Source organism: Hypanus sabinus, chromosome 4 (assembly GCF_030144855.1).
Source record: "Hypanus sabinus isolate sHypSab1 chromosome 4, sHypSab1.hap1, whole genome shotgun sequence".
NCBI classification, from domain to species: Eukaryota; Metazoa; Chordata; class Chondrichthyes; order Myliobatiformes; family Dasyatidae; genus Hypanus; species Hypanus sabinus.
This window is the reverse complement of record NC_082709.1, coordinates 65,661,615-65,689,061: the sequence shown is the minus strand read 5'-3', so window position 1 is coordinate 65,689,061 and position 27,447 is coordinate 65,661,615. Positions and strand designations below refer to the sequence as shown.

At 40.0% G+C, this 27,447-nt stretch overlaps 2 protein-coding genes across 2 annotated transcripts in view; one reads left to right on the top strand and one right to left on the bottom strand.

The window, feature by feature from the left end:
- Window positions 1–1,046: 1,046 nt before the first annotated feature.
- On the bottom strand, window positions 1,047–8,004 carry eef1b2 (eukaryotic translation elongation factor 1 beta 2). The gene is made up of 7 exons (XM_059967334.1): window positions 7,847–8,004; window positions 7,356–7,478; window positions 5,359–5,485; window positions 4,670–4,736; window positions 3,859–3,984; window positions 2,293–2,360; window positions 1,047–1,175 (listed from the first exon to the last, which is right to left on the bottom strand). The coding sequence occupies exons 1-7, from the start codon at window positions 7,924–7,926 to the stop codon at window positions 1,089–1,091; spliced, it is 678 nt and encodes a 225-aa protein (XP_059823317.1). The 5' UTR covers window positions 7,927–8,004; the 3' UTR covers window positions 1,047–1,088.
- Window positions 8,005–8,365: 361 nt separating this feature from the next.
- The window catches only part of ndufs1 (NADH:ubiquinone oxidoreductase core subunit S1), a 42,221-nt gene continuing 23,139 nt past the window's right edge, over window positions 8,366–27,447 (top strand). The window contains exons 1-8 of the mRNA XM_059967333.1: window positions 8,366–8,511; window positions 12,105–12,195; window positions 17,314–17,405; window positions 22,167–22,274; window positions 22,841–22,917; window positions 23,265–23,346; window positions 25,830–25,960; window positions 26,986–27,171. Of these exons, the coding sequence (XP_059823316.1) occupies window positions 12,114–12,195; window positions 17,314–17,405; window positions 22,167–22,274; window positions 22,841–22,917; window positions 23,265–23,346; window positions 25,830–25,960; window positions 26,986–27,171 (758 nt within the window). The 5' untranslated portion in view covers window positions 8,366–8,511; window positions 12,105–12,113. The remainder of the gene's footprint in view (window positions 8,512–12,104; window positions 12,196–17,313; window positions 17,406–22,166; window positions 22,275–22,840; window positions 22,918–23,264; window positions 23,347–25,829; window positions 25,961–26,985; window positions 27,172–27,447) is intronic.

Sequence of the window (27,447 nt, the reverse complement as noted above, 5' to 3'; positions counted from 1 at the left end):
AGTATCCTGGGTTATTGACTACACCATTAAGACAAAAGAACACTCCAAGCAGTTGTGTAAAGGTCAGAAGATGGATACAAGCAAATTTCCAAGCCACTGAATATCCCTTGAAAGTAGTTAAGACAATCAAGAAATGGAAATATGGCACAGGTGTAAATCTGCCGAGAGCAGGCCATCCTTAAAAATTGAGTGACAATGTAAGAAGTGAGGGAGGCCACCAAGAGCCCTATGAAAACTCTGGAGGATTTCTGTGGCTGAGATGGGAAGACTGTGCACATAACAGTTGCCTGGGTGCTTCACCAGATGCAAATTTATGGGAGTGTGGTAGAGAAACCCACTGTTAAAAATTCACATGAAATCTTGGTAAGAGTTTGCTCGAAGGTATGTGGGAGATTCTGAAGTCAGCAGGTCTGATAAAACCAGAATTGAGCTTAACCATCAGACTTTAAATCCACTCTGATTCAATGTAAATTACGATAACTTGCAAGGGGGTGGATGAATACTTTTTATAGGCCCTGCCCATGATCTGGATGAAAATGTAGATGAATGGATTAGTATGTTTGGCAGATGATAGAAAGAAGGTGTTGGTGTGAACAATGTAGAAGAATGGGAAAGAATACAAGGGGATTTAGATCAGCTGCATATATGGAGGATGGATTTACCCTGGCCAAAATGTAAAGAGACAGTACACTGTTAAAAGAAAGACTCTTTACAACAGTGTTTGTTGATGGAGCAGTGGGATCTTGAGGTCGAAATTCATAGCTCTCTGAAAGTGGGCTACACAGGTTTAAAGGGTGGCTAAGGCAGCATATGGAATATTATTATTTGAGGCAATTCAAGAAGTTATGTCACACTTTTATAAACTATTTAGGCATTTTAGTTCTGGTCACCCCTTTCTAGGAAGAACATTGAGGCTTTGGAGAGGATATGGAAGAGGTTTACCAGGATGCTGCCTGGATTAGAGAACACGTGCGGGTTGAACAAGCTTGACCTCCCATATTAGGTGAGCAGCAGTCCCCAGCCAAAATAAAACAAAGGACCAGAAGTTCTGCAAATGCTAACTTTTATTGTGTTCAATAGTTGGTGCTTTAGACTTTGTTGAAGGCTGCAACATCAACAGATTGAACATAATCTTCAAATGCTGTGATAGCTTCTTCCAGCATATCTGTTCCCACCTGAAAAGAAATATTTAAGCATATTAATATGCTTTGTAAGTATGTTTTATAAAACAATCTTGGAATTCAGAACACAAGTGAAGAATTGAATACACAACTGGAAAAAGTGATGAGATAGTAGTAATCAGTCATTTACATATTTACATTGAACTCAATCAGTTCAATTAATCATTTAATACAATTAACAAATTAGTTGATGGCTACTCTCTTCCCCAACCTCACTTGACAAGGAGAATCATTTTGCACTTTTTCCAAACAAGTCTACTCACATTTCTGTATGATTGCCAGAAATGAACATTGACATGGAAAGGTTATAACCACCAGATTCAGTTTCTTCCTACAATGTTGCCGTGGTCATTTTTTAAATAAATGTATACAACAGAAGTAAAATAAGTGCTTTCACTTTGACTATTTCATTGCCCCATGTGCTACAAAAGCAAGTTCCTGAGTTATTCGAGAAACTGGAAAAATGCACAATAATTTGATCCATTTGATAACTGTAACCCAATTAAAGCCCGTCAACATTACTAAAATAAAGCAAAAGAGTAGAGATTTCAAAATGAAAAATACATTCTACAGGCAGTACTGGAGTAAGAATTGAGGTGATGGAATTGAAATATCTTTGAGATCAATAGTGAAATGAATTCAAACCACTGTTTCCCTGCAAAATAAATGCTTGAATCTTGTTTTCAGTACAGTGAATAATTGTATAATGGGGAAACAACCAGTAAATAGAGCTTCGTCTTTTATTCTGCTCTGATCACTGAAGCCACAGACCAGCTACTCAGTTGCTACTAGCTACAAGACAGAAACGTATGATACAGACATTACCTAACAACTTGAAGAGTGAGGAAATAAAATTTGAAGAACACTAATCAAGATCTCTGTGAGGATTGAACTGATTAAAAAAAATTAGCAGACTCTATGCTAAATAGCTACAATCTATCAGCTGCTCAACTGACTGAAGTTTCCAGTAAGATTAGTTTAGCAAGTGTTTGCTCATTTGTAACAATTAAAATATTAGTATTTAAATGAATGGCAAACACACTGTGCAAACTTTAAGCATATTACTTTAACAAAAGTCTATCTGAAATCTGTACATGACCACATCCTTTACCTTAGCATCTTCCACCACACATTGAATCTGTAATTTTTTGATGCCATAACCCACTGGAACCAGTTTAGCTGTAATGAAATAAAATGAAGCAACAGTAAAAATCCAATATTCACATCTATTATCTCAGACAACTGCACAGTAGCTGAAGATGATGTATATGGATTTGGCTGTTCTATAACTCGCTCCGTAATCTGGAAATATCCGTAGCAATGAACTCAAAGGTAGCAATGCAAACACTGAAAACCAAAAGCACCGCAGAAAGCTTATCTGCCACAGAACTCCACCATCCCAATGACCATCTTCTCCTTAACTGAATTATCACATGCAGAACTTCCATTCAAAAATATTAAGAAATTTAAACCCGACAGCACCAAGAAACACATCTGTCATCCAGCAACCTTGCCGGATCACAATTTCATGAAGTTTCATCCTTTGTACAGTACTGCACAAAAGTCTTAAAACACCCTAGATATTTTTATACAGCTTCAGAAGGTATGGTCTCCACAGAACCCTGATCAGAGGCCACCTGGGATTACCTGGAGAGAGAAGCAAAACAGCCAAAGTCTACAGAACTACCGTTTATTTTCTTATAAAACTGCGTAAGAGAATTGATGCAGTTTTAAGATCAAAGGGGCTCACATCAAATATTAATTTGATTTAGTTTTTTTTTACTAACTGTCCTTTATAGTAATGTTTTTGGTATTTCAAAAACATTTATTGTTATTTTTGAAAGCACCTTTGCTTTGTTTTACAGAATAAACAGGGAAGTAAACTAGTTTTTAAAAGATTGGGTAGTTACAGTATAATATACCTTTAGTAACAGCACTCCTGGCTATTTATATCCAAAGTCTATTTTGCGTTCAGAACTGTGTTCAGCAAACCCACTATCATATATTAAGATAGTGACAGTGCAATTATTAATTACATATTGTCCAAACATATTCAATGAACTATATCATAATCAAGAACACATGGCATCAATAGATTTCAAATAGGTTAGGATTATTTCCTGCAGCACAAGAAAATGAGGGAAAATCTTCAAAGGTATATAAAATTATGGGGGGAAGAGTGGTATGGAAAAAGCAAATTCATGCAGGCTTTTCCCCTCTCACCTTACACTCTTGGGTGAAACTCGAACCTCAGGTCTTAGATTTAGAGTGAAAGATTAACTATTTTGGGAGACTCTCTGGGTAAACTTCTCGACTCAGAAGACGGTGTGAGCATGGAACAGGCTGCTAGTGTATCTGGTCGATTCAGTTTCATTTGGGAATTTTGGATAGCTACATGGATTGGAGAGGCCTGAAGGACTTATTTCTGTGCAGTAGTACTCCAATTTCCTAGGCACTTGGCTGCAACCTTCATTCAGAGACTGGTGCTCTCCATAATGTGAATCAAGCAGCTGAGAAAAGAAAAATAAAAATGCTCGATTTCCCAACAGCAGCAGCCCGAAAGATCTACAGTCACTATATCTTTCAGAAACCTAAGCTTTTCAAATCTACCAATAATGCAGTTCTCATTCAAAACAAAAGTAATCCAATGATTGTTTCAAACTTAAATAATACTCACAAGAGCCCCAAACTAAGCCATCCATTGTGATAGTACGCACGCATTCTTCCATTTTTTTCATGTCAGTTTCGTCATCCCACGGTTTTACATCCAGTAAAATAGATGATTTGGCAATGAGCGCCGGCTCTAAAGGTGATTACAAATTCAATGCAGCAATTTACCATAAGAATCTTTCAATTACATTCACAATATTGAAATACAAAGTACAGGTCATTGGCCTAACTGGTTCATAGCAATGACTGTTCTCCACAACCTTGTACCACCAATCGAAGTAGCCTTTCCACAGTTCAGAATCTAAACTACCTTCAGAAAGCTGTATTGTTAAGAGCATATTAAGTTGTACTACTAATAACGGTAAATGGTTACAATTGATATTTAAACTAATGAGAAATTGGATTCATCAGATTAAATTGACATCATCAATTCAGGCGAAAGATGGTAAATTTAAATCATCATTGAACCCAATGAGCTTTTCAATAATATCACTAACTACAAATCTACTTAACACAGAGTTGTTGGTCATTTTCAGTATAACACATAAGGGGGCAGACCACAACAAGGATCTAGGATTCTTCCTTTTGAGACAACCTTACCAACAAGGGAACTAATACATTCTAACATGCACCATGTTAATTGATTAAACAACTCTATGCTGTGACGCTTGGTTTCCGATTGAGAAATATGGTCTGAAACAGTATCTTCACATTGGCTGTGGTCAATTGTCATACAGATTTTTACAAATTAGTTATTTTTTAATGAACAATCCTGAAGTGCTGACATTAGGATCACATAGCCAATTGACAGTACATACTCTTGGACTTTTTAGCTTCATATTGAGCTAGACGTTCTTCCCTGACCCTCTGAGCTTCTGCACTCTCCTGTAAGAGACAGACATGAACAGTCAATTATGACAAACTTTAATATACAAACACTGAGCAACACACACAAAATGCTGGAGGAATGCATATGGTTGGTTTGGATTTCCAGCATCTATGTTATATCAAAACTAGACCAGTTTCATCAGATCATAGATGGCGTAATCATATATTCAGCCGAAAGATGGTGAATTGAAATCATCATGGAAACCAGTCATACTCATAGGGAAATTATAATTAAAATTTAAAGCAACAAAATTGGCAGGATATACAAATTCCTTGTGAACATAGCAAGGGAATATGCACACTGAAGCCAATAAAAATACTAGTTTATAGCTTGAACAAGTAGTTGTCACCTTAGCATGATCGATCAGCTTCCACCATACTTAATAGATCACCGACAAGCTTAATAGTCTATATCTCAACAAATGTTTTTCTAAAAATGTGCATGTATGAAATTCACTAGTTTTACAGTTAATGTTTAGTCAGTGAGTTTAAATCATTTGAAGTTTGTTGCTTAGATTATGCATAAATATACAACACTGGCCCAACATTTTCAGGCTATGACCATGGGGGCAAGTTGGCATGTATGCTGTCAGCCACATTAAAACTACAAAGAACTCACCTCATCATCATCATCAGACCCAAAGAGATCAATATCATCATCATCGTCTGCCTCTGCTTTTGTTGAGGTTGTGTCTGCTACATTTTGTGGACCATATTTGCTAAGTGGCTGCTTAACACCTGGAAGGCTGTTAGGGGTTAAAGACCAGAAATGTATTAAATATGTCACAAATTAATGCATACTACTTAGGATTGCACAAGTTGCCAGCTTATTCCTTGCCAACATAGCTTTATACAATAGACAGTTAACCCCGTCAGATTTACAAAGTTGTTTTTTCAGTAGTTGCAGTTGCTTCCCTTTATTTAACTAAGACAGTAAACAAAATAGTGCACAACTGAGCTCCATTGGTCTTGATCAGATTTCATTGATAGCTCAGCCATTCTCTTTAGAGAATTCCCAACACTCCTCACACAGCCACTGTAATGCATGTCAGTCCTCAATGGCCACCTTGTTAGAATATACTCAATGTAGAAGACCCCTCAGCAGTTATCCCAATCCCCCACAGAATCATATACATTTTGATATAATCACATCTTACTCTGGAATTTTAGGTCAAGTCTCCCCCTCAGCCCAGAAATAATCTACAGAATCCAAACTACATTATTCCAGGTTAAGTACAAACCTACTCAGATGCAGAAATCAAAACCACACTTTAATTCAAATATTTATAAGATCTGAACAATTTCAGCAAGATAAACTTGCCATTATATTTTAGAAGATAGCACCAGTTGCATGTGTTTGTGTTCAAATAGCAGTGATTTTTACCACTGACAGCAAGTGAGAAATAAGCAGCAAGGCAATTCAGAACTGCTTTCATGCTTGGAGATGCCAGAAATGAAAATGTAACAATTTCACTTCAGGAAGTTCAGAATCTCAAAGAATCTGAAGGTATTAGTGTTCATCTTGAACGCAACAATAAAAATGAAGATTTGGAGAATGCAATCATCATATGGAGTCCATTATCTGCACCAGGCACCTGTGCTGATTTTACAATCAAAAGGATATGGCTGCATACACTGGATGAATTCCTCCGTTTCAGTAACTTTACATAGTTTCATGGTACAGTAGTAATATTAGTAGTGTTTGAATTTGTTCTGTATTTCATTTGAATTCACAATTTGTTACCAAGTTAAACATTTGTGTTCTGTAATACCTTTTTAAATTATTTCCATGAACCTTAAGTTAATTAGGGAAGCAGCTTAATTGGGCCCAAAATTAAGCTGTTCTAAATGGGTTCCAATTAACCAGAATCCCCTGTACTGTATCTGCAATAGAGGGAGCGCCAGAAATTTCACACAGACCAATTCCATTGTCCAAGTAGGTAGACAAGAGTCTGAAGGAGAATGATAATCTAAGCGATTCAAAATTAACTGAGTTGGCCATGATGGATGCTGGCATCGTGTTTTCCCTCACTGAGGTGTCCAGAACTAGGGGTCTACAATCTCAACATTAAGTGCTAACCATTCAGGACTTGTATGAAGAAATTCTTCACCCGGAAGGTGGCGAATCTTTTGGACTCTACTCACGTGGGCAGTGGAAGTTATTGAGTATATTCAAGATAGAAATCAATAGATGGCCTGGATATTAAAGGAATCAAAGGAGATTCAGAGGGCATGGATTGAGAATAAGAGGTCAGTTATTTAAAACAGAGTTGAGGAAGAGCTTCTTCTCCCAGAGTTGTCGAGGTGTGGAATGCACTGCCTCTGAAGACGGTGAAGGCCAATTCTCTGGATGCTTTCAAGAAGGAGCTAGATAGATATCTGATGGATAGGGGAATCAAGGGATATGGTGACAAGGCAGGGACTGGGTATTGATAGTGAATGATCAGCCATGATCTCAGAATGGCGGTGCAGACTCGAGGGGCCGAATGGTCTACTTCTGCATCTATTGTCTATTGAGATGTGATCAGAACAGTTAAGTATCAGTGAGATAGAAACACTACATGGCAGACCAGGAATGAGGAGCCCGTACGCTTCTATTAACAGCAGACTACATACCTGGACTTTGTGGTTTCATAGGACCGAATGTGATTGTACCACCGAAGTGCATGACAGAATGACGGCGCAGGTGACCCATCAAGAGCTTCATACACAGCGATGTCTGCTTGTGACGGAACATACCTTTTAAACACAAAAACAAAACGTGCTCAAGAACAAAGCACTAATCGCAGCCCCAGTCAACAGAACAATGAACAAGTTAGGAGACACAAAAGGGACGTGGAAGTGTAGAATGGTAGATAATAACTCCCTATTTCTTGTGCATCTCCAATAGGTGTCTGTGCATTTTACTCCCACCTCCCTCTACCCTCACTCTCCAACTCCTACTCACCCCCTTCCGGTGTATGCGTCCCTTTCCCGAACTTTCTTCACTCACCACCACCATCCCTGCCTCATCACCACCTTTTTCTCTCTCCAAAGCCCCCTATTCCCATTCACGTTTAGGCCCATTTCCCGGCCTCTCAGCGCCCTTGCCTCAGTCTCTCACCCACCCCTCGATGTAGCTGCGATCCGCCAAGTAATCGTTAAGCATCTGCAGGCCGGATGCGGCCTTCAAGTCACCAAACCCCATAGCTGACACTAGGCCCCGTCCACGCCAACACGACGCGCAGCGGCAACTGCAAGAGGCCGCTGCCGCCGCGCTGCCCCTTTATAACCGGCGCCGGAAACAGCCGAGTGAATACGGAACCAGCCGAAGTCGTCGCAATTTGGGAGAATAAAAAAGATTTAAAATAATTAGAATGTTTAATTTTTTCTAAGTTGTCTAAACTATTCGATCGCATAAAATTCAAATTAAATCATTTTAATAGATCGATTACGTTTCATTGAAATTGCCGAAGCCGTTTGCATTTTTTAACGTAATTATTTTAATTTAACAAATATTAATGTTTCTTACTTTATAACAAATTAAAATGACTAATATTGATGACTGGAAATGAGGAAATAAGATCGCATTCTTCCGAGTTCGTGACTCCTGCCCGTGATGCTGACGAGCGCTGTTCCGGAAAGAGCCGGGAATTGCCGATCCGTTTCCGGAAAGAGCCGGGAATTGCCGATCCGTTTCCGGAAAGAGCCGGGAATTGCCGATCAGTTTTCGGAAAGAGCCGAGCCGCCATTGTCGCCGCTATTCTGGTTGAGAAGGCCAAATAGTGAGCAGGTATTGATAGGGAATATGATGGTGGGGATTATCTGAGACAGGTTCGGTTATTGGTGCTTGCAAGCAAGGTGAAGTTTCGTGCCTGGGGTTGTATGCGGCGAAGAGTTGGCTGGTGTGCGCCAATGTTTGGGTTGCGCCGGTTTGCCCTTGACTGGTCCCTGGGTGACTTGGCAGATGGCGCAGGACTTGCTCTTTCTCACCCTGCAGGCGCTCTCTCTTTATCATCACTGTCTAGGCTTTTTGTAAAGGTGTGCCTGGAAAACCTTGTGCCCTGGATTCCTCATGGTAATCGCTTCCGACTTTAAAAGCACTCTCTTTCCTTGTTGATGTAGGTTTCCGAGACCATCCCTTTGCCTCCACAGATGCTGCTTGACATGTTGAATTCCTCCAGCAATCTGTTTCCTTGCTTCAGATTTTAGCCTCTGGAATCGGTGTCGGTGTTGATGTTTGTCTTGCATTGCGCTTAACCATGTACGTGCACTGAAGGCTGCAAAGACAGCTTACTAAAAGGAAACAGCGAGCATCTGTGGAAAGAGAAGTGACAATATTTCAGGTTGAAGACCAGTTTATTTCCAGCATTTCAGCCTTTATTTTTAGGTTTTCAGTGAGTGGCATTTCGGATTCCAAAGCACCTTATCTGTGAGTGAATGGGGCTGTGGGTTTGCGTGTCTGGGTTCACTACCTGTGAGCAAGAAATCTCGGTTGAAAGTCAGTGCTACACTGGAGCACACGTATTGTTGGTAGTATAATGGTGAAGATATACATTCTTAAACCACAACATTTTTTAAATGATTCCCCGAAGCTATGTCGAAGAAGAATCAGGAAAATATTTTCCTCATAAATGCTTCTCCTTTGGTTACCTTATTGCCAAACGGGAGCTTGTTTCATACATACTGGTTGCTGCAGTTTCTTGTAGCAGTAATAACTATATTTTATGCCAAATATATTTATCTTGCTATAAAATGTTTTTGGGACATGCTAAAAGGGTAGCTGGGATACCCTCTTAAATACACATTGTAAAGCCTTTGGTTGATTATAATTTAATGGAAAAATACTGAGAGTAATTTTGGTCTGGAGGAGGATTTTGCAAAAGTATCTGTCATTCCTGCTTTGATTCTTCATTTAACTAGTTCCGTAGTTTCTATTGTTAATTTATTCCCATTCTGGAATCAACGTCACTGAACATTTTTGCTCTTGCTATATTATAAGTCATTCTAAAAATAGGCTCTTTACTGAATGATTGTAGAACATTTAAATGTCTTAATTTGGACCCGATATGGGAATCTTTGAGAGCAAAGGAAAGAAGCTGTGGTGTTTGTATGTTCTCTTGGTTTGTGAGAATCACATTTGTCATCATTGACATGTGTTGTGAAATTTGCTGTGTTGTGGCAGCAGTACAATGCAAGATTTCAACAAAAATGTCACAAAAATAAGTGAGTAGAGCAATAGACAAATAATGAGGTTTTCATGGTCCATTCAGAGTTCTGATGTTGGAGGGGAATCCATTGTTCCTAATATGTTGAGTGTGGGTCTTTAGTCTCCTGTATCTCCTCCCTGATAGTAGTAATGAGAAGAGGGCATGTCCTGGGTGGTGGGGGTCTTTAATAATAAATGCTGTCCTTTTGAACCATTTTACTGGAAAGTGACTATAGTGTTGTTTAATTCTAGTGATTAGGGATGTCTGGTTGGTTGAAGTACCACGCAGTCGAAGAGAGGTAGCTATTCTTGAGCCTAGTAGTGCAGGACTCTGGGCTTCTGACAGCATGGCCTGAATGGTGGTGATCTTTGATGGATGTTGCCTTCCTGAGGAAGCACCTCCTATAGTTAGTACGGATGGTGGTGAGGGACGTGCCCATGTTGTGTCAGGCAGAGTCCATGATTCTCTGCAGCTTCTTGTGTTCCTGTGCATTCAGATTGCCATACCAGATCATGACGCAACCAATCAGGATATTTTCAACAATACTTCTGTACAAGTTGTTGATATTCAGTGACAAGCTTAATCTTCTAAGAAAGTAAAGATGCTGGTGTGTTTTTCTTAAGATTGCATCCATGTGCCGGGCCCAGGATAGGTCATCTGATAAGTTAATGTCACAATATGTTAAAGTCCCTCCACTGCTGATGCCTTCTTCCCCCCCCCACCCACCTGTCCCCACTCCCCCATCCCCTCTCCCCTGTGTAGAATGGCACATATTTGTCTTTCTTCCCTGTGGTAAACAGAATTAGAAGTCACCTGAACAAGTATGGATTGATTTGGGGAAAGCCAGCAAGAATGTATTAAAGGGAAATAGTCCTACCTTGGTAGGGTTTTCTGATGAGATTATAGCAAGAGTTGATGAGGGGGATGTAGACTTTCAAAGGGCATTTGATAACGGAGCCACACAGTAGGCTGTTAGTCAAGGTTGAAATCTATGTCATGAAAGGGAGAGTAGCGGCACTGGATTACAATGAAAATGAAAGTCGCAAGAGGCAGAACATTAGTGAACAGTTGTTTTACAGACTGGAGGGAAGTGCGGTGTGAAATTCCCTAGAGGTCAGCACTAGGACCACTGTGTTTCTTTATTTATCTTGCACAGGCTGGAGTAATAAGCTGTAGTTGGGCTAATGGAATTAGTGGACACATAGATGATAAGTTCATACAGAAATGCTGTAACAGAGGCAGGCCCTTTGTCCAATCATGTCAATGATGACCTTTTTGCTAGTGTATTACATTTAGGTAGGAAAAATGAAGAAAGCAATATGAACAACAGGACACAATTCTACAGTAACAGAAAGTTTTCTGGGGTTGTGGAAAGAAATTTTTACAAATGTCTGGGCAGGTTGAGAATTTTTCTGGCTTCATAAGTAGAAACATGTATTATGTAAGGAAGGTCATAGTGAACCTTTTGGTCACAACTGGAGTATTTTTGTAAATTACCAGTTTGGTCACAACTGGAGTATTTTTGTAAATCACTGCTCTGGTCACAAGTGGAGTATTTTTGTAAATCACTGCTCTGGTCACAAGTGGAATATTTTGCCCCATTTTGGGTGCTACATTTTAGGAAAGATGTGAAAGTCTTAAAAGGAGATGTACTTACTAAGTTATGTGAATGGATTGGAAGAGCTGTTTTCAGGGAACATAGCTACTTGAGGGGGATCCGATAGAGGTATTTGAAATAGTGAAGAATCTTGACAGAGTTTTGTTCTTGGCAAAGGGGTCGAGGACTTAGGAGTCATGGAATTAGTTGATGGTAAAAGTATCGAAAGTGACCAGTACAACATAGTGAGTGGTAATCAGAAACATAGCCAGGCTGATTTTGTTTGTCTTTTGCTGCATCTATTTTTATGAAAAAGAGAGGAAAAGAAAGAAAGGGAAGGAGGGAGGAGTGGGGTCAGCTTTGTTGCCTTTGAATTGAGTAGGTCAGTCAACTTTCTGTGACTCAGGATTAGGTCTGTGCTTACAGAATGAAGAAAGAATACTTTGGAAATGGTGAATTTGTTCTCTGTTGGAATAAATGATTATCTTCCATGACTCTCTTATGTCCTTTTCTAGAGCTTATGATACACTTTTCAAGTTTGTGTAAGCTGCTGCTAATGGAACTCTGTTATTGTTGCAGTTCGGCATCATGCTGCGATTACCTGTAATCCGTAAGACGTTAACAAGTGCTGCACACTCGGCTAAAGAATGCCTCAGAACAAAGAATGCTGGTAAATAAGTAGTTGTGACAAATAGTTATTGCACATTTAACCACTTTAGTCCCCTGTAATGATGTGTGTGTATATGCATGTGTGCTTACACTGCTTTATGTGAGGCACATTATAATCTCCAGCAAAGATATTTTTAATATTTCAAACTTCTGTGAGAATTTGTGTGCCTCAGGATAAGGGAATATTGAGTATAATTGACATCATTATGGTTCTGTCTTGACTTTATTAATCCAAGCTCTAGAAATCCCTAAAACAACACTGTCTATCTTGTCTTAAACTGATCTCTAACCAAACTTATAACTCTGGTCTTAATGTTTGTTCAAGTAGCTGTGTGCAAACCTGTGTCTAAGTACATTCCAGTGACACTCTTTCCAAATGCTTAACTGTGATAAGAATGCTAATGAGATTTGTCAGATGCTAAATGGATTTGTCAGGTAAGACCTCCCCTTAAGGAAACAATGCTGACTTTGACCTACTTTATTAATTCCTCCAAGTATGCCAAAACCTCATCCTTAATAATCGACTCCAACATTTTCCCAACTGTAGAAGACAGGCTAACTGGCCTATTATGATTTCCTTTCTTCTGCCTCCCTCCCTTAAAGAATGGAAACATGTTTGCAATTTTCCAATCCTCCAAAACCATTCCAGAATCTAGTGATTGTTGAAAGATCATTACTAATGCCTCCACAATCTCTTCAGCTGGTAACTTGCCTACCTTCAGACCTTTCAGTTTCCTGAGCATCTTCTCTTTAGTAATAGTATCTATACTCACTTCTGCTCCCAACAATCTCGCTTTTCTGGCATACTGCTAGTTTCTTCCACAGTGAAGACTGATGCAAAATACTTATCAAATAGTCCGCCATTTCCTTGTCCCCCATTACTACCTCGCCAGCATCATTTTCCATTGGTCAAATATCCACTCTCACCTCCTCTTTTACTCTATATAATCTGAAAAAATTTTGGTATCCTCTTATATTATTGGCTACCTTACCTTCATAGTTCATCTTTTCTCTCCTTGTTTCATTTTTTAGTTGCCTTTTGTTGACTTCCTTTGTCAGCCACAGTTGCTCCATCCTTGCTTTAGAATACCCAGTCCAGAATTGCCTTTCCCCAGTGAGCTCAAAGACGAGCTACTGTTAAAGCCATCTTGTGGGCATTCTACAAGCTCCTGCTCTGCGGATCCAGCATCAACCTGATTTTCCCAATCTATCTGCATTTTAAATCCTCCATCACTGTCATAATATTACCCTTATTACGTGCCTTTTTATCTACTGTTGTAATTTGTAGCCCAGGGTCTTCTAACCCTTTCAGTTTCTTAACTCTACCTGTAACAATTGTACATCTTCTGATCCTATGTCACTTCTTTCTAAGTATTGGATTTTACTTTTTGCCAACAGAGCCATACCACTCCCTCTGCCTACCCACCTGTTCTTTTGATGCAAGGTGTGTCCTTGGATATTAAGCTCCATGATCTTTCAGCCATGACACAATGATGCCCACAGCGTCGTATCTGCCAATCTCTTAATTGTGCTACCTTATTCTGTATACTGTGTGCATTCAAATATAACACTTTCAGCCCTGTATTTATCACCCTTTTTGATTTTGCCCCCATGTTACACTTAACTCATCCCACTAACTGCAATCTTGCCCTAACATCTGCCTGTCCTTCTTCATAATCTCACTACACACTGCCTGCACTTTCAGCCCTATCATTCCAGTTCCTATTCCCCTGCAAAATTAGTTTAAATCCTCACCAATAGCACTAGCAAACCTGCCTGCAAAGATATTTGTCTCCCTCGGGTTCAGGTGTAACCCGTTCTTTTCTACAGGTCATCACCTTCCCCAGAAGAGACCCAATGATCCAGAAATCTGAAACCCTGCCCCATGCACCAATTTCTCTACCACGCATTCATCTGCCAAATCAACCTCTTCTCACCCCCACTGGCTTGTGGCACAGGTAGCGATCCAGAGATTACTTCCCTGGTGGTCCTGCTTCTCAGCTTTCTACCTAGCTCCTTATACCTTCTATTCAGGACCTCCTTTTTGCTACCCATGTCGTTGGTACTGATATGTACCACAACTTCTGACTGATCCCCCTCCCCCTGTAGAATGCTCTGGACCCGATCCCAGACATCTCCGACCCTGGCTGCTGGGTGGCAAAATACCACCTGCATTTCTTTTTCACATCCAGAGAATCTGTCTGCTCCTCAACCATGGAACCGCTGACACTACTGCACTCCTCCTCTCCCACCTTCCCTTCTGAGCCACAGAGCCAGAGACCTGCTTGTTGTGGTTGCCATTGTTGGACTTTGGTTTGAGGTTAGTTGCACTGAATCGCCGGTATTAGTTTTGCATTATTTCAGAGTGTATATGGCTTTAATGAAATGCAAATTGCTATCGGCAACAGCCAGAAGGAAGGCAAGTTCAGGAAATGGAACTCATTGCTGGCGTAGAAACTGCCATCTCAACTTGTAACACCTTGACTACTTATTTTTGGGGTGGTTGTTGCTCCAATGTGAGAAACCTTCATATTGTATTTGAAGATCATGGCTTACACCCAGGATAGTTTTAGTGCTCAGAAGTTTGTTCAACAGCCAGCTTGCAAATGCCAGGCAATGATGATATCTGACAAGAGAAATCCAGAATCAGAATCAAAATCAGGTTTGATATCACAGGCATATGTTGTGAGATTTGTTAACTTAGCAACAGCAGTACAATGCAACACATGATAAATATAGAAAGAAGTCCATTACAGTAAGTACATCTTTGAATATTAAAAAGTTAAATTAAAAATGGTGCATATAAGGAAATAAAGAGAAGTGAAGTAGTGTTCATGGGTTAAATGTCCATTTAGATATCAGATGGCAGAGGGGAAGAATCTGTTTCTGAATCGCTGAGTGTATGCCATCAGACTTCTGTACCTCCTTCCTGAAGGTAACAATGAGAAGAGGGCATGTCCTAGGTGATGAGGGTCCTTAATAGTGAATGATGTCTTTCTGAGGCACCGCTCCTTGAAGATGTTTTTGATACTACAGAGACTAGTATCCATGGTGGAGCTGATTAATTTTACGACTCTCTGTAGCTTTTTTCAATCCTGTGCAGTAGCCCCCCCCCAGCCTTCATACCAGACAGAGCCTGTCAGAATGCTCTCCGTGGTATATGTGTAGAAGTGTTTGAGTGTTTTGGGTGTCAAATCAAATCTCCTCAAATTCCTAATGAAATACAGCCTCTCCAGTTATTGCTTCGTGACACTGAATGGCATTACTTCACTAAGTCTCCCACTATCAATAACTGGGGACGATCATTGACTAGAAACTGAACAGGAGTGACCATATACACAATGTGCCTGCAAAAACGGGTCAGAGGCTAGAACTCCTCTCGGGAGTAACTCATCTAATTCCTCAAAACCTGTCCACATCTAAAAGGCCCAGTCAGGAGTTTGGTGGAATGCTCTTCCACTTGCCCAGGTGAGTGTAGCTTCAACAGCACTCAAGAAGATCGACACTATACAGGACATAACTGTCCACTTGATCGGCTCCCCAGTCACAAATATTCGCTCACTTCATGACTGACACATAAATTGTACCATCTACAAGATGCACTGCAGCCCCTTACTGATTATCCTTAGACAGTGCCTTCCAGGCCACTAGCTCGAAAGACGAGAGCAACAAAAGTGCAGCAATTCCACCAGCTGGAAATTGCCCTCCAAGCTATGCACCATCTTGATGTGAATATATCACTAGTCCTTCACCATTGCTGCGTCAAAATGCTGGAACTTTCTCTCTTACAAAATAGTGTGTAAACTACACTTCAATTACTGCAGTGGCTTACCATTACCACTGGAAGGGCAGATTTATTTATTATTTAGAGTTTTTGCGCAGACCAGTCCCTTCTGTCACAACGAGCTGTACTGCCCAGCAACCCACCTATTTAACCCAAGCCTAATTTTAGGACAATTTCCAGTTTGGAATGCGGGAGGAAACTGGAGAACCTGTAGGAAACCCAGGCGCTCACGGGAAGAACATACAAACTTCTTACAGGCGGCATTGGAGTTGAACTTTGAACTCCAACGCTCTGAGCAGTAATAGTGTCAGACTAACCGCTGTGCTATTGTGGCACCCCACGTCCCTCGAATGAATAAAATCAAGCTCCATTTAATTGCGTAATTTTAGGATTGTTGATAAGGTTCAGAAATATGAATTTAAAATGTCTTTTCACCAATTTTGTTCTGTTGACTCTACCTATCCTCTGCTTCTAGGAGCTGTAGTTTTTAAGCAAAGCTTTATAGCTTAAGTGAAGACCTGTCCCAAGTAAAGGTAGTTCCCAATCATTCAAGCTCCTCTGACAAAAATTGTGCAACACAGCTCATGTTACTCAAGGGTAGTGATGTGGAGTTTGTTTGTACGGGTTAAAATAAGCCACGTAATACCCCAAGTGGAATTGGAACCAGTTCCAGACATGTAAATGTGTCAGCCTTTCACACAGTTTCTCTCCCTTCCCCAGTGTCACTGCCCATGTCTTCTTTCTCTTTGGACCCCACCATCAGGCAGGAGGTACCGTAGCGTTAAGGTATGCTAGGATGGGAAACAGCTTCTTCCTCCCCAGTCCGTAAGGTTACTGAACTCCCTGCCACCACCCAGGTCTCATAATGTATGAAGTGCCAGTAGTATTATACTGTTTATTTTTTAACTTGTGTTATATGTGCACCTTATTATTTGTTAATTTGTTTGTGATAATATTACTTGGCGTTGTGTATGTGAGTTATATGTACTGTGTTGTGCTCCTTGATTTGGATGGACATTGTTTCATTTGATTGTTTACTTGTGTACAATTAAATGACAATAAACTGAACTTGAACTTGGTTCAGGATCACATATTTATGGGGCCATAACTCAGATTACTTAATTGGCTGAACAATGGTGGAAGCCAAGTCTGAGATCATGATACACACTAGCACAGAAATGTAAAGTAAAATTGGATGTTGTTGGCCATTGTTGGGTGTTTTAAATGACTTCTTAATTGTCTGACTTTCTTTTCCTGTTCCAGTAGTGTATTTCATGTCTTTGTGGTGATTTACTCCTGGAGTACTAATCCTGGTTGTTCTCTCAATGTTTTCAGTTCGCTGCACATCCACAGCAGCTAGCAACCTGGTGGAGGTGTTTGTTGATGGCAAGCCAGTGATGGTAGAGCCTGGAACCACTGTTCTACAGGTATGTCTTCCTAACCCAATAACTTCAATTCCTGTTATTACAGAAGAGGGCAATGTTAAGGTTGATCGGTAATCTATTGTGACAAGACAGGACGTTAGGGAGAAAATAATTATTGGAGTGGGTAACAATATTTTTCACAAGCACGTGGCAGTGAATATGGTGGTTGGTACAGTAGCGCAGTGGTTACAATTATGCTTTATAGCAAGTGATCAGAAGGTTGGCATTCAATTCCAGCCGTCACCTGTAAGGAGTTTGTACTGTACATTTGACAAATAAACCCAATCTTAAAATCCTAGTATTTGTTTGTAGGTTTCTACTAATTGGCCTATTTGTTATACCAGTAGATGTAATAAAGAGCCAAGTGTAATGGATTCTGCTTAATTGGGACATATCAAGACCAGTACATTTTGGCCTGATTAAGTGGCTCCCCTAATTAGCTGAACTTTTATGAAAATAGATTAGAAAGGTATTTAAAAAAAGACAAGCTACCATTTAACTCAGTAACAAATTATGCATTTTAATGAAATACAGAACAAATTAGAATACTATCAGTACTACTATAGCACTGCACTATAAAACTGTGCATTACTTCCTAATAGTTATCGACTGAGGAATTCAAACAATGTAGGCTGACATATTCTTTTGATTGACGGTAAATCGGTGCAGACACCTACCGTAGATAATGGACTGCCTCATACAACGCTTTCAATGATTGCATCCTCTAAATCTTCATTTTCCTTGAAACATTGAAGACAGTTGTTGATACCTTCAAATTATTTGTCCTAAAGCTTCTTGAACACAAACACATACAACTGACACTATTTAAAAACTGTTCGCTGTATGCACAGTGTAGTGTCTAATGGCCACGCAAGCGCACGTGACTGATGCTAGTTAGAAACTGTTTGACAATAGTCTCCTGACACATTTAAGTAGTATAGTGTCCCAAGTAAACAAAGGGAATTCTGGCAATCTTCTCAATTTTTGTTCTTTAAGAGTTGTCCTTTAATAATTTTGTTCTTTAGTAATTGGCTGCCCTGATTAACCCGATGATCCAATAAACCAGAATCCAATGTATCCATTTTTTTCTGGGTTCAAAAAGATAGGCAACAATATAAACAGAACAGATGATATATGCATAAATTCCAGCAATGTTATTAGATTAAGGGAGTGTCCTACCCTGGCAAATGAATTGCTCTATAGATACATATCAGATTGCTCACTTTGGAGTGAACAAGATAGATCAGAGTAGTGCCTGATTAGTGAAAAGCAAGAAAGTGCAGAGGACCAAAAGCTTGTTTGGGGAAAAAAGTGGATAGGTCATTGACATATCTTTAGGAACAAGAAATACTCGTTGACCCTTCTATAAGGAGTTGAAGTTATGCTATAATTTATAAGATCCTAATTAATCCACATTTGATGTATATTCTTTCTGGGCATCAATCCTTGGAATGAGCAAAGATTTACAACAAGTGAATTTGGAAATTTCAGCTTTAATCCTCTGGGATTTTGAATCAAATTTTTCAGGGTACTGAGGGAAATGAATAGGTAGATGCCGAGAAACTAAATTTGTCTGTTGATATGTCTCGGGCCAGATGAAGTAATCTAAAGATGAAAACTAACCTTTCAAGAATGAAGATGGGGTGTACTTCTATAAGCAAAGGATGGTTGAACTCGGAATTCTTCAGTAAATGGAAATTGATTCTGTGTGCATTATTAATATTCAGAGCTTTAAAATTACACACCTTAATACATAGTAATTAATAAATATCAATGGTGTGGGGGAGAGCCAGATGTTTGCAGATTTGGACTCGGGTCACAGCTAGAGACCTGAATAGTAGGACTAACTCTGCTGGCTAAATGACCTTTTTGTTCCTAAGTGTTTAAATTGCTTTGTCAAATCAGCAAGTTTCATTATGTTGTAGAAGCTAAAACAGCATTTTAAGTTTTTCAAAAAAAATCAACTATTTATTTAATGGTTTTCAATAGCTTCAGTAATGATTTACTGCTAAATACATGGCTCATTAGCTGAGGACTTCCCAAAATAAATAAGAAAATATATCAGAATATGGTAAAGTACCAATACCATGAAATGGCACAGTTGGAAAAACGGTGAAGACATGACAGACGGGTGTGAAATGTTGCACTTTTGGAGGTCAAGGAAACTATGCAGTACATGTCAGGACCCTTAAAGCATTGATATATGGAGGGACACAAATAAAACGCTGGATGAACTTAGCATGTCAGGCAGCATCTATGAAAATGAATAAATGGTTGATGTTTCAAAATGAGACCATTCATCAAGAAGGGGGAAGATGCCAGAATAAAAAGGGTGAGGGGGAAGAACACACACTAGAAGGTGATAGGGGAGGTGGGGGGTGGGAAAGGTAAACTGGAGAAGAAAGACTGATGGGAGAGGAGAGGGGAACAAAGGAGAGGTACCAGGTGATAAGCTGGTGAGGAGAAGAGGTAAGAGGCCTGTGGGAAATAGAGTGGGGGTGTGGTGGGATGGAAAAAAAATCTACCAGAAGGAGAAATCACTGTTCATGCTATCAGGCTGGAGGGTACCTAGGCAGAATATGAGGTATTGCTCTTCCGCCCTGAGAGTGGCCTGATCATGGCAGAAGAGGAGGCCATGGACCAAAATGTTGTAACAGGAAAAAGGATAAGAATTAAAATGGCTTGCCTTGGGTCTCATCAATGTAGAAGAGGCCACATCGGGAGTACTGGATACAATAGACAACTCAGCAGATTCACAGGTGCCTCATCTGGAAGGACTGTTTGTGGCCCTCGATGGAGGTGAGGGAGGAGATGAATGGGCAGGTGTAGCATTTCTCTCGCTTGCAGGGATATGTGCCAGGAGGGAGATTGGTGGAGAGGAAGGAATGGACAAGGGAATTGCAGAGGGAGTAATTCCTGCAGAAAACAGAGTCGGGGGAGGGGGGTGTGGAGTAAAGGTGTGTTTGATAGTGGGATCCTGTTGAAGATGCGGAAGTCGCGGTGAATGATATATTGCATGTGGAGGCTCATGGGGTGATAGGTGAGGATGAGGAACTCTATCACCGTTAAGGTGGAAGGAAGGTGGGCTGAGCACAGGTGTCTGGGAAATGGATGTGTTGTAGTTGAGGTGGTGGAGGAAGGGAAACCCTGTTCTTTGAAGAAGGAGGAGTCCTGGAAAGGAAAGCCTCACCTTGGGAACAGATGTCGCAAAGATGACAAAACTGAGAATGGGAAATAGCATTTTTGCAGGGGACAGGGTGAGAAGAGGTACAGTGAAGATGGCCATGGGAATTGGTAGAATTATAAAATATGTTGGTAGACAGTTTGTCTCTAGAGATGGAGACAGGAAGATTGAGAAAGGGGAGAGAGGTGTCAGAAATGGATCAAGTGAATTTAAGGGTAGGGTGGAGGTTGGAGGCAAAGTTGATGAGATCGATGCGTTCAGCAAGCGTACATGAAACACCACCGATGCAGTCATCAATGTAGTGCAGTAAGAGTTGGGGAGCATTACCAGGGAAGGCCTGGAACAGAACACGGACGATTCCCCATTGCCAAGAAAATGGCAGGATAGCTGGGGCCCTTGCAGGTGCTCATGGCTACTTCTTGAGTTTGAAGAAAGTAGGGGAAATGGAGGAGAAATTGTTTCGAGGGTGAGGACCAGTTCTGCTGAACAGAGGAGGGTGGTAGTGGAGGGAAACTGGTTGGAACAGAAATGAATATAAGAATTGAAATGGTTTACATTGAGTCTCACCAATGTAGAGGAAGCCACATTGGGAGCACCGGATACAATGGACAACCCAACAGATTCGCATTGAAGTATTGCCCCATTTGGAAGGAATGTTTGGGGCCTTGAATGGAGCTGAGAAATAAGTGGAGAGCCTTAAGGCCTTCATGATGGGGGATAGAACTGTATAGGGACTGGACATCCATTGCGAAAATGAGGCTGTCAGAACCCGGGAATTGGCTGCAGTTGAGGTGATCAAGAGCACGTAAAGTGTCGCAGATGTAGGTGGGAAGGGACTGAACCAAGTTGGATAGAATGGAGTAGGCATATGAGGACAAGAAAGATATCTTGGTGCAAGTTGCAACATAAGCAGACAGGATGGTAAAGAAGGCATATGGCATATTTGTCTTCATTGGTTGATGCGTTGAATATAAAGGTTGGGAAGTCACGTCAGAGCAGTCTAAAATTTTGTTTAGGCCATATTTGGAGTATTGTGTGACATTCTAGTTGTCTTATTACAAGCAGGATGTGGACGTAGGCTTCGGAGAAAATGTAGAAGAGATGTTGCTTGGATTTGAGAGTAGTAGTTACAAAGAGAGGTGGGACAAATCTGGATGGTTTTTCTGTTTGGCATCGGAGGTTGAGGAGGTGACCTGATAGGAGTATATAAAGTTATAAAATGCACAGGTGGAGTAGTCAGGGCTATTCCCCCCCCCCCCCCCAGGGTGCAAGTATAAAATTTAAGATGAATGGGGGCAGAGGTTTAAAAGAGATTTGCGAGGCAGGTTTTTTTCCAGCACAGACTGGTAGGTGCTTGGAATGTGCTGTGGAGGAACACATTTACTACAGTGGAAGTAGATACAGTGTTAAGATTTAAGAGAACTGAAGACAGGTATGGGAACAGACAACGGATGGAGGGATATAGATCATGAGCTGGCAGATGGGATTACAGTTTAATTTGGCTCAGACATTATGGGCTGAAGGGTCTGTTCTTGTGTTTCGTCCCTCTATGTTCTAAAACAAGCTCGTTCTGTTTACAGGCCTGTGAAAAAGTCGGCATACAGATCCCACGGTTTTGTTACCATGATCGGCTGTCCGTTGCAGGAAATTGCCGAATGTGCTTGGTGGAGATCGAAAGGGCACCCAAGGTACAGTGAGAGTTTGTATCTTATAATGGGGTTCATGTGATGGAACGTATGAGCAATGGGAAACAAGGAAGTGAATTGGGGGTGATGATAGGTGACCTGTCAGTGAAACAATGATGTCATTGAGTAGGGTGAATGTATTTATCTATGAGAAGGAGAAATAATTCTTCAACTGGGAAAGAATCATGTACTCTGCATAGTTGGAAGCAGTGCTGGCTGCTGACTGAAGCTATGCCATTTCTTTATTCTCAACTCACCCCACTCCTCTTCCCCTGTGTACACACGTAATTAAAACATGAAGATAAGTGGATTTGCCACCAATACGTTGGGATTATTATGACATTGGCACCAAAGAATGATTAGACATTTTAGATATGTTAAAAATATTGCAAATGTTGAAATGCATTTACTTTTGAAAGAAGACGACCTTTCCTCATTTAAAATCAAATAAACAGAAAATAAATAGATCCCCTCATTAAAATATCATTGTGGAAAGTTGTTACTGTTAGAAGTTCAATATCTTCTATTGATAGCACCAGTTGCAAACCAGTTTTACCCTTTCTCCTTAGCCTGTAGCTGCCTGTGCTATGCCAGTAATGAAGGGGTGGAATATCCTTACTAACTCAGAAAAAACCAAGAAAGCCAGGTAAAGTAAGGTGAAATCTCCATGTTGTATGAATCTGCCTTTTACGTGCTGCATATCCAGCCATTGGTTGCAATCTACAGTGATTATAATTTAATAAAATAATTAAAAGACTAAGGGAAATGAGAAACACGTCACTATTATATTTAGTTAAAATATAAGATCATAAACATGGATTGAAAGGTGTAAGTAGAATACGTTTCAAGTGTCATTTAAACCAGAGCCTAAACATTCAGATACTCTACTTGTTTTTGTAATATTCATTGTTAAATTAGATAATGAATGTTGGTAAGCCCTATATTGTGTATTCTGTATACTGATGCTATGCTTCATTTCCATTTTGTGCAAAGGGAGGGTGTGATGGAATTTCTGCTGGCCAATCACCCATTGGACTGTCCCATCTGTGACCAGGGAGGAGAATGTGATCTTCAGGTACCACTGATAGTAACAAATGCCGAAGGTTTTGACACCAAGAGTAAAGGTTTAGCAAGATAAAGGTGCTGATTCAGATTTAGATTGATTTATTACCCCTACATCAAGGCTGACAGTGCAATGCATCATTTGCATTAACCAATGCACCAAGGATGTGCTGGGAGCAGCCCACAAATGCCGCCACAAATTCCATTGCCAACGTAGCACGCCTGCAACGTTCAACTGAACAACACCAGCAAAAGAAGCCCCTTTCCCACCTCCCAGTCACCTCCTCACACCAGATATTGCATTGATATTCAATGCCAAGGACCTCTTGTGTAAATGAGCTCCAGATCTCTTTAAACTGAGGTGAATCTGGCAATGGAGCAAAGCCCGGAAACCAAACTGAACCCCCTGTAAGGTTCACAATCATTCCTGTTGTACTTCACTTTAAGTAATTTAAAAAATAGTAAGGTGTGTGTTTAAAAATACAGAAGTACAAAGTAAAAATCAAATGCGCTGAAAATTAAGAAAGCGTTTCCTTCAAAGACGTGAAATGTTTAGCTTAATAATATAAAATCTAGACTGACTTGATGAAAGGTTTATTAATGGATTTCCTGTGCTACCTGTTACATAGGAGTTACAATATAGTGAAACAGTGAGTCAGGCTGCAGTAAGAGATATCTCTAGTTTCCTTTGCAGTTCCGATCTACGATATTATTTGACCTCTTCTCATTTCAGGATGTATATTGTATGCATTTCTCTGACATTAAATGTATCCTTGAAACCTACTTGGGAAGAGTGCAGCAAATAATCTTCCAGTGTTTGATTTACTGATGGTTGCAAATTAGCATGCCTTGTACAATTAGCACTGATTCGCGTGCTGCTCGTTGATTAGGTGAAATACTGTAGTGAACCTCATATGTATTAATCTGATCCAAAAAGATGACATCAGAGTGAAATAGTGTTCACATTACAAAAAGCTGCATGAGTGAGACTTTGGTTTGGTAGAAGATTAGTGGGTAACCAGGCTGAGGTGTTGAATTGGTTTAATAAGGTACAAAAGGAAGCTGCTGCAAAAAGGGAAAAATAAGAGCAAGGAACACAACTTTAAAATTGAAGCTTGGCCAGTCAACATTGATTCAGTAGCAATTCACACACAAAGTTGGAACTCTGTCCACCAGATCACCTTTCCCTAAAAATTTGAAGTTGGCTACTTTAAAAATTCACAGCAGGGTATTAATGTTAAGTGAAGATATTGAGAGTAACAGTATTCAGAATGGTACTTAGGGAGTTGAGGTACCAATATGATATTAGAATTGAGGTACCAGTCTGATACAATCTAATTAAATGGTAGAAAGACCTAATCTTGTTCTTGCAGTTCCCATTCTGTATTATTAACCTTGAATCTGCTTCCTTGTAGCTAAACAGATTGCTGCACATTGTACTTCAAATGTGTCATATTGTGCCTTCAAGTGATTAAACAAAACTAGCAATAGAAAGATTTGTCCAAAGAATGCTCAGTCAGTGTAGTGGTGTGTGGGTGCTCTTAATAGTAGGAAATAAGGGCCAGTTTTAAGATGTTCGAAGTTTAAAGTAAATTTATTATCAAAGTACATATATATCACCATTTAGTACCTTGAGATTCATTTTCTTGCAGGCATTTACAGGAATATAAAGAAATACAACAGAGTTTATGAAAATCTATACATGACAAAAACAGACAAGCAACCAATGTGCAACGGAGGACAAATTGTACAAATAATAAATAAAAGAATGTAGATCAATAATACTGAGCAAAAACAAGTTGAATAGCATTTCTGCAAAGTGTAGATTTGGGGAAGAGAGGGAACACTGCTGGGAGAAGGGTCAACAATAAAAATTAAACAGTAGGAAGGAACTAGAACCACGTAGATTAGGGAAATTCAGTGGCTTATCATGATAAAATATGTGCAGAGCAAGAGGAAAGCATTGCCCAGTGTTTTCTTTTATACAGTTATTTAAGGTCAGATTTACTGAGGAAGTGGAATAAGAATAATCTGAAGGCAATGAAATTTTGTCTCTGAAGAGAATTCCATGTGTTTTCTATGTGGCTTTTAAAATGAATGAACTATCTGGTCTGTATGAATGGTGTATTGTATCTTTGTAAGACATAGATTTGCACATTGAACTTCAGGAGCGACGTAATCATATACAAAGCCCTTTGTTCAGAAGCAATTACTGTTGACTCTTAACTTCCTTTGTGGCTGCACACAAGAAGAACCAATTCAAATGTGAAATCAATCACCCCCACCAAACCTTTCACACCTTCCTCACCCTATCTCAAGTGGAGGTACCAGTTTCAGTGTTAGAATGTAAGCTTGAATAACAGACAGGACTCTATTTTATGGATGTGTTTTGTATCTTAGTCTTCAGTAGCGTTAGCTGTCCGTTTTCTTGCTTTATTAATTATTGCCTGCTGCCATTCGAATGTGCTAAACCCTGTCCAATGTGGTGGTTGACAGGATCAGTCCATGATGTTTGGCAGTGATCGGAGTAGATTCATGGAGGGAAAAAGGGCTGTGGAGGACAAGAACATTGGGCCACTGGTGAAAACAATCATGACTCGGTGTATTCACTGCACACGCTGTATCAGGTTAGTGTGACAACAACTTTATTTCTTGTGCCCAATGAAGCAGTTATTGGATTTATTTCCCCAGTTATTGGAGTCACATGCAATCAGAATCTATGATGCTTACTAGGGAATGAATTGGACTGTGAGGCAGACATAGGACATCTACATTTCCACACCCATACATATCCCTCTCCCCCTCTCCCCCTCAGATTTTGAAGTTGTTTATGTATGATCTTCCACTCTTGTGTTCAGTACTTGGTGATTTCTGATAAACACTGTCTCCCAGTTCAGCAAAGCTATATTCAATAATTCTCATTGCTGATATCAAATTCATTCATATTCTTGCTCCTCTTTATCATTGCGTTATTTCCAGCCCTATTACTTTTGCACCTCTCTAATTTAGGCCTCTTGTTCAACTCTAAATTATTCTGCTATTAGTGGTTATGCCTTCAGCTACCAAAGCCCTTCCTTCCTAAATTTCTTTCTCTTTTCCTTTCTGTCCCCTTCAAGTGAGACCTTGAAATTTACTTATTTTACTGAATGTGTAGTGATTTGCCCCCACTATCCTGTTAAGTGACTTTTGGATGTCCTTGATAAAAGTACCACAAGATCAAAAGTTGATGCTATATTGCTGAGACTTTGCTGTAAAGTGCTTTGGGACAATGTGAAGTAATGAAAGATGATGAACATTACTTCAGTAATTAAAGAGAGTCAAAATAGTGCATGGATTTGAGCATGTTCTAACCCTGGTTCAAAGTTGTAGCTTTGCAACGATACACCAGAACACACCAAGAATGTTGTTTTTGTAAAATGACTTGAACACTTATTATCTGAGAGTGCTTTAGGAGATCTACTGATATAGTAAAATCAGTTAATGTTATGCATTGATGTCACATTGCAATAAATCATACGATCACAACCACAACCAAATAAAAACCCTCATTTACAGCTGGCAAGGTGAACAGGAGGTGCTTTATCGAATGTAAAATCTGTGATGTACAGTCATATATTTTTAAGAAAAGTTTTGTAACTCTGTTTATCAACAGGTTTGCCAGTGAAGTGGCAGGTGTGGATGACTTGGGCACCACAGGAAGGGGAAATGAAATGCAGGTTGGGACATACATTGAGAAGATGTTTATGTCTGAAGTATCAGGGAACATCATCGATCTCTGTCCTGTTGGAGCTTTGACATCCAAGCCCTATGCCTTCACTGCCCGGCCTTGGGAGACCAGGTACAATATTTACTTGTCTATTATGCATTGGAACTTATTGCAACATTTACTGTTGGGAAGTGCAAGGTCGTATACTTAAGCAAGAGGAACCAAAAGGTGGTATATCACCTACTGTGAGTGGAGAGAGACTGTAGATGAGGGAAGTTCAGAGGGATTAAGCTGTTCTAGGACATGATTCACTAAAAGTTAGCAGGCAGGTTAGATAGGTAAAGGTGAGTTGACCTTTACTGTGAAGCATTTGGAGTTTAAGAACAGTACAAGGAGAAATTAAGCTTT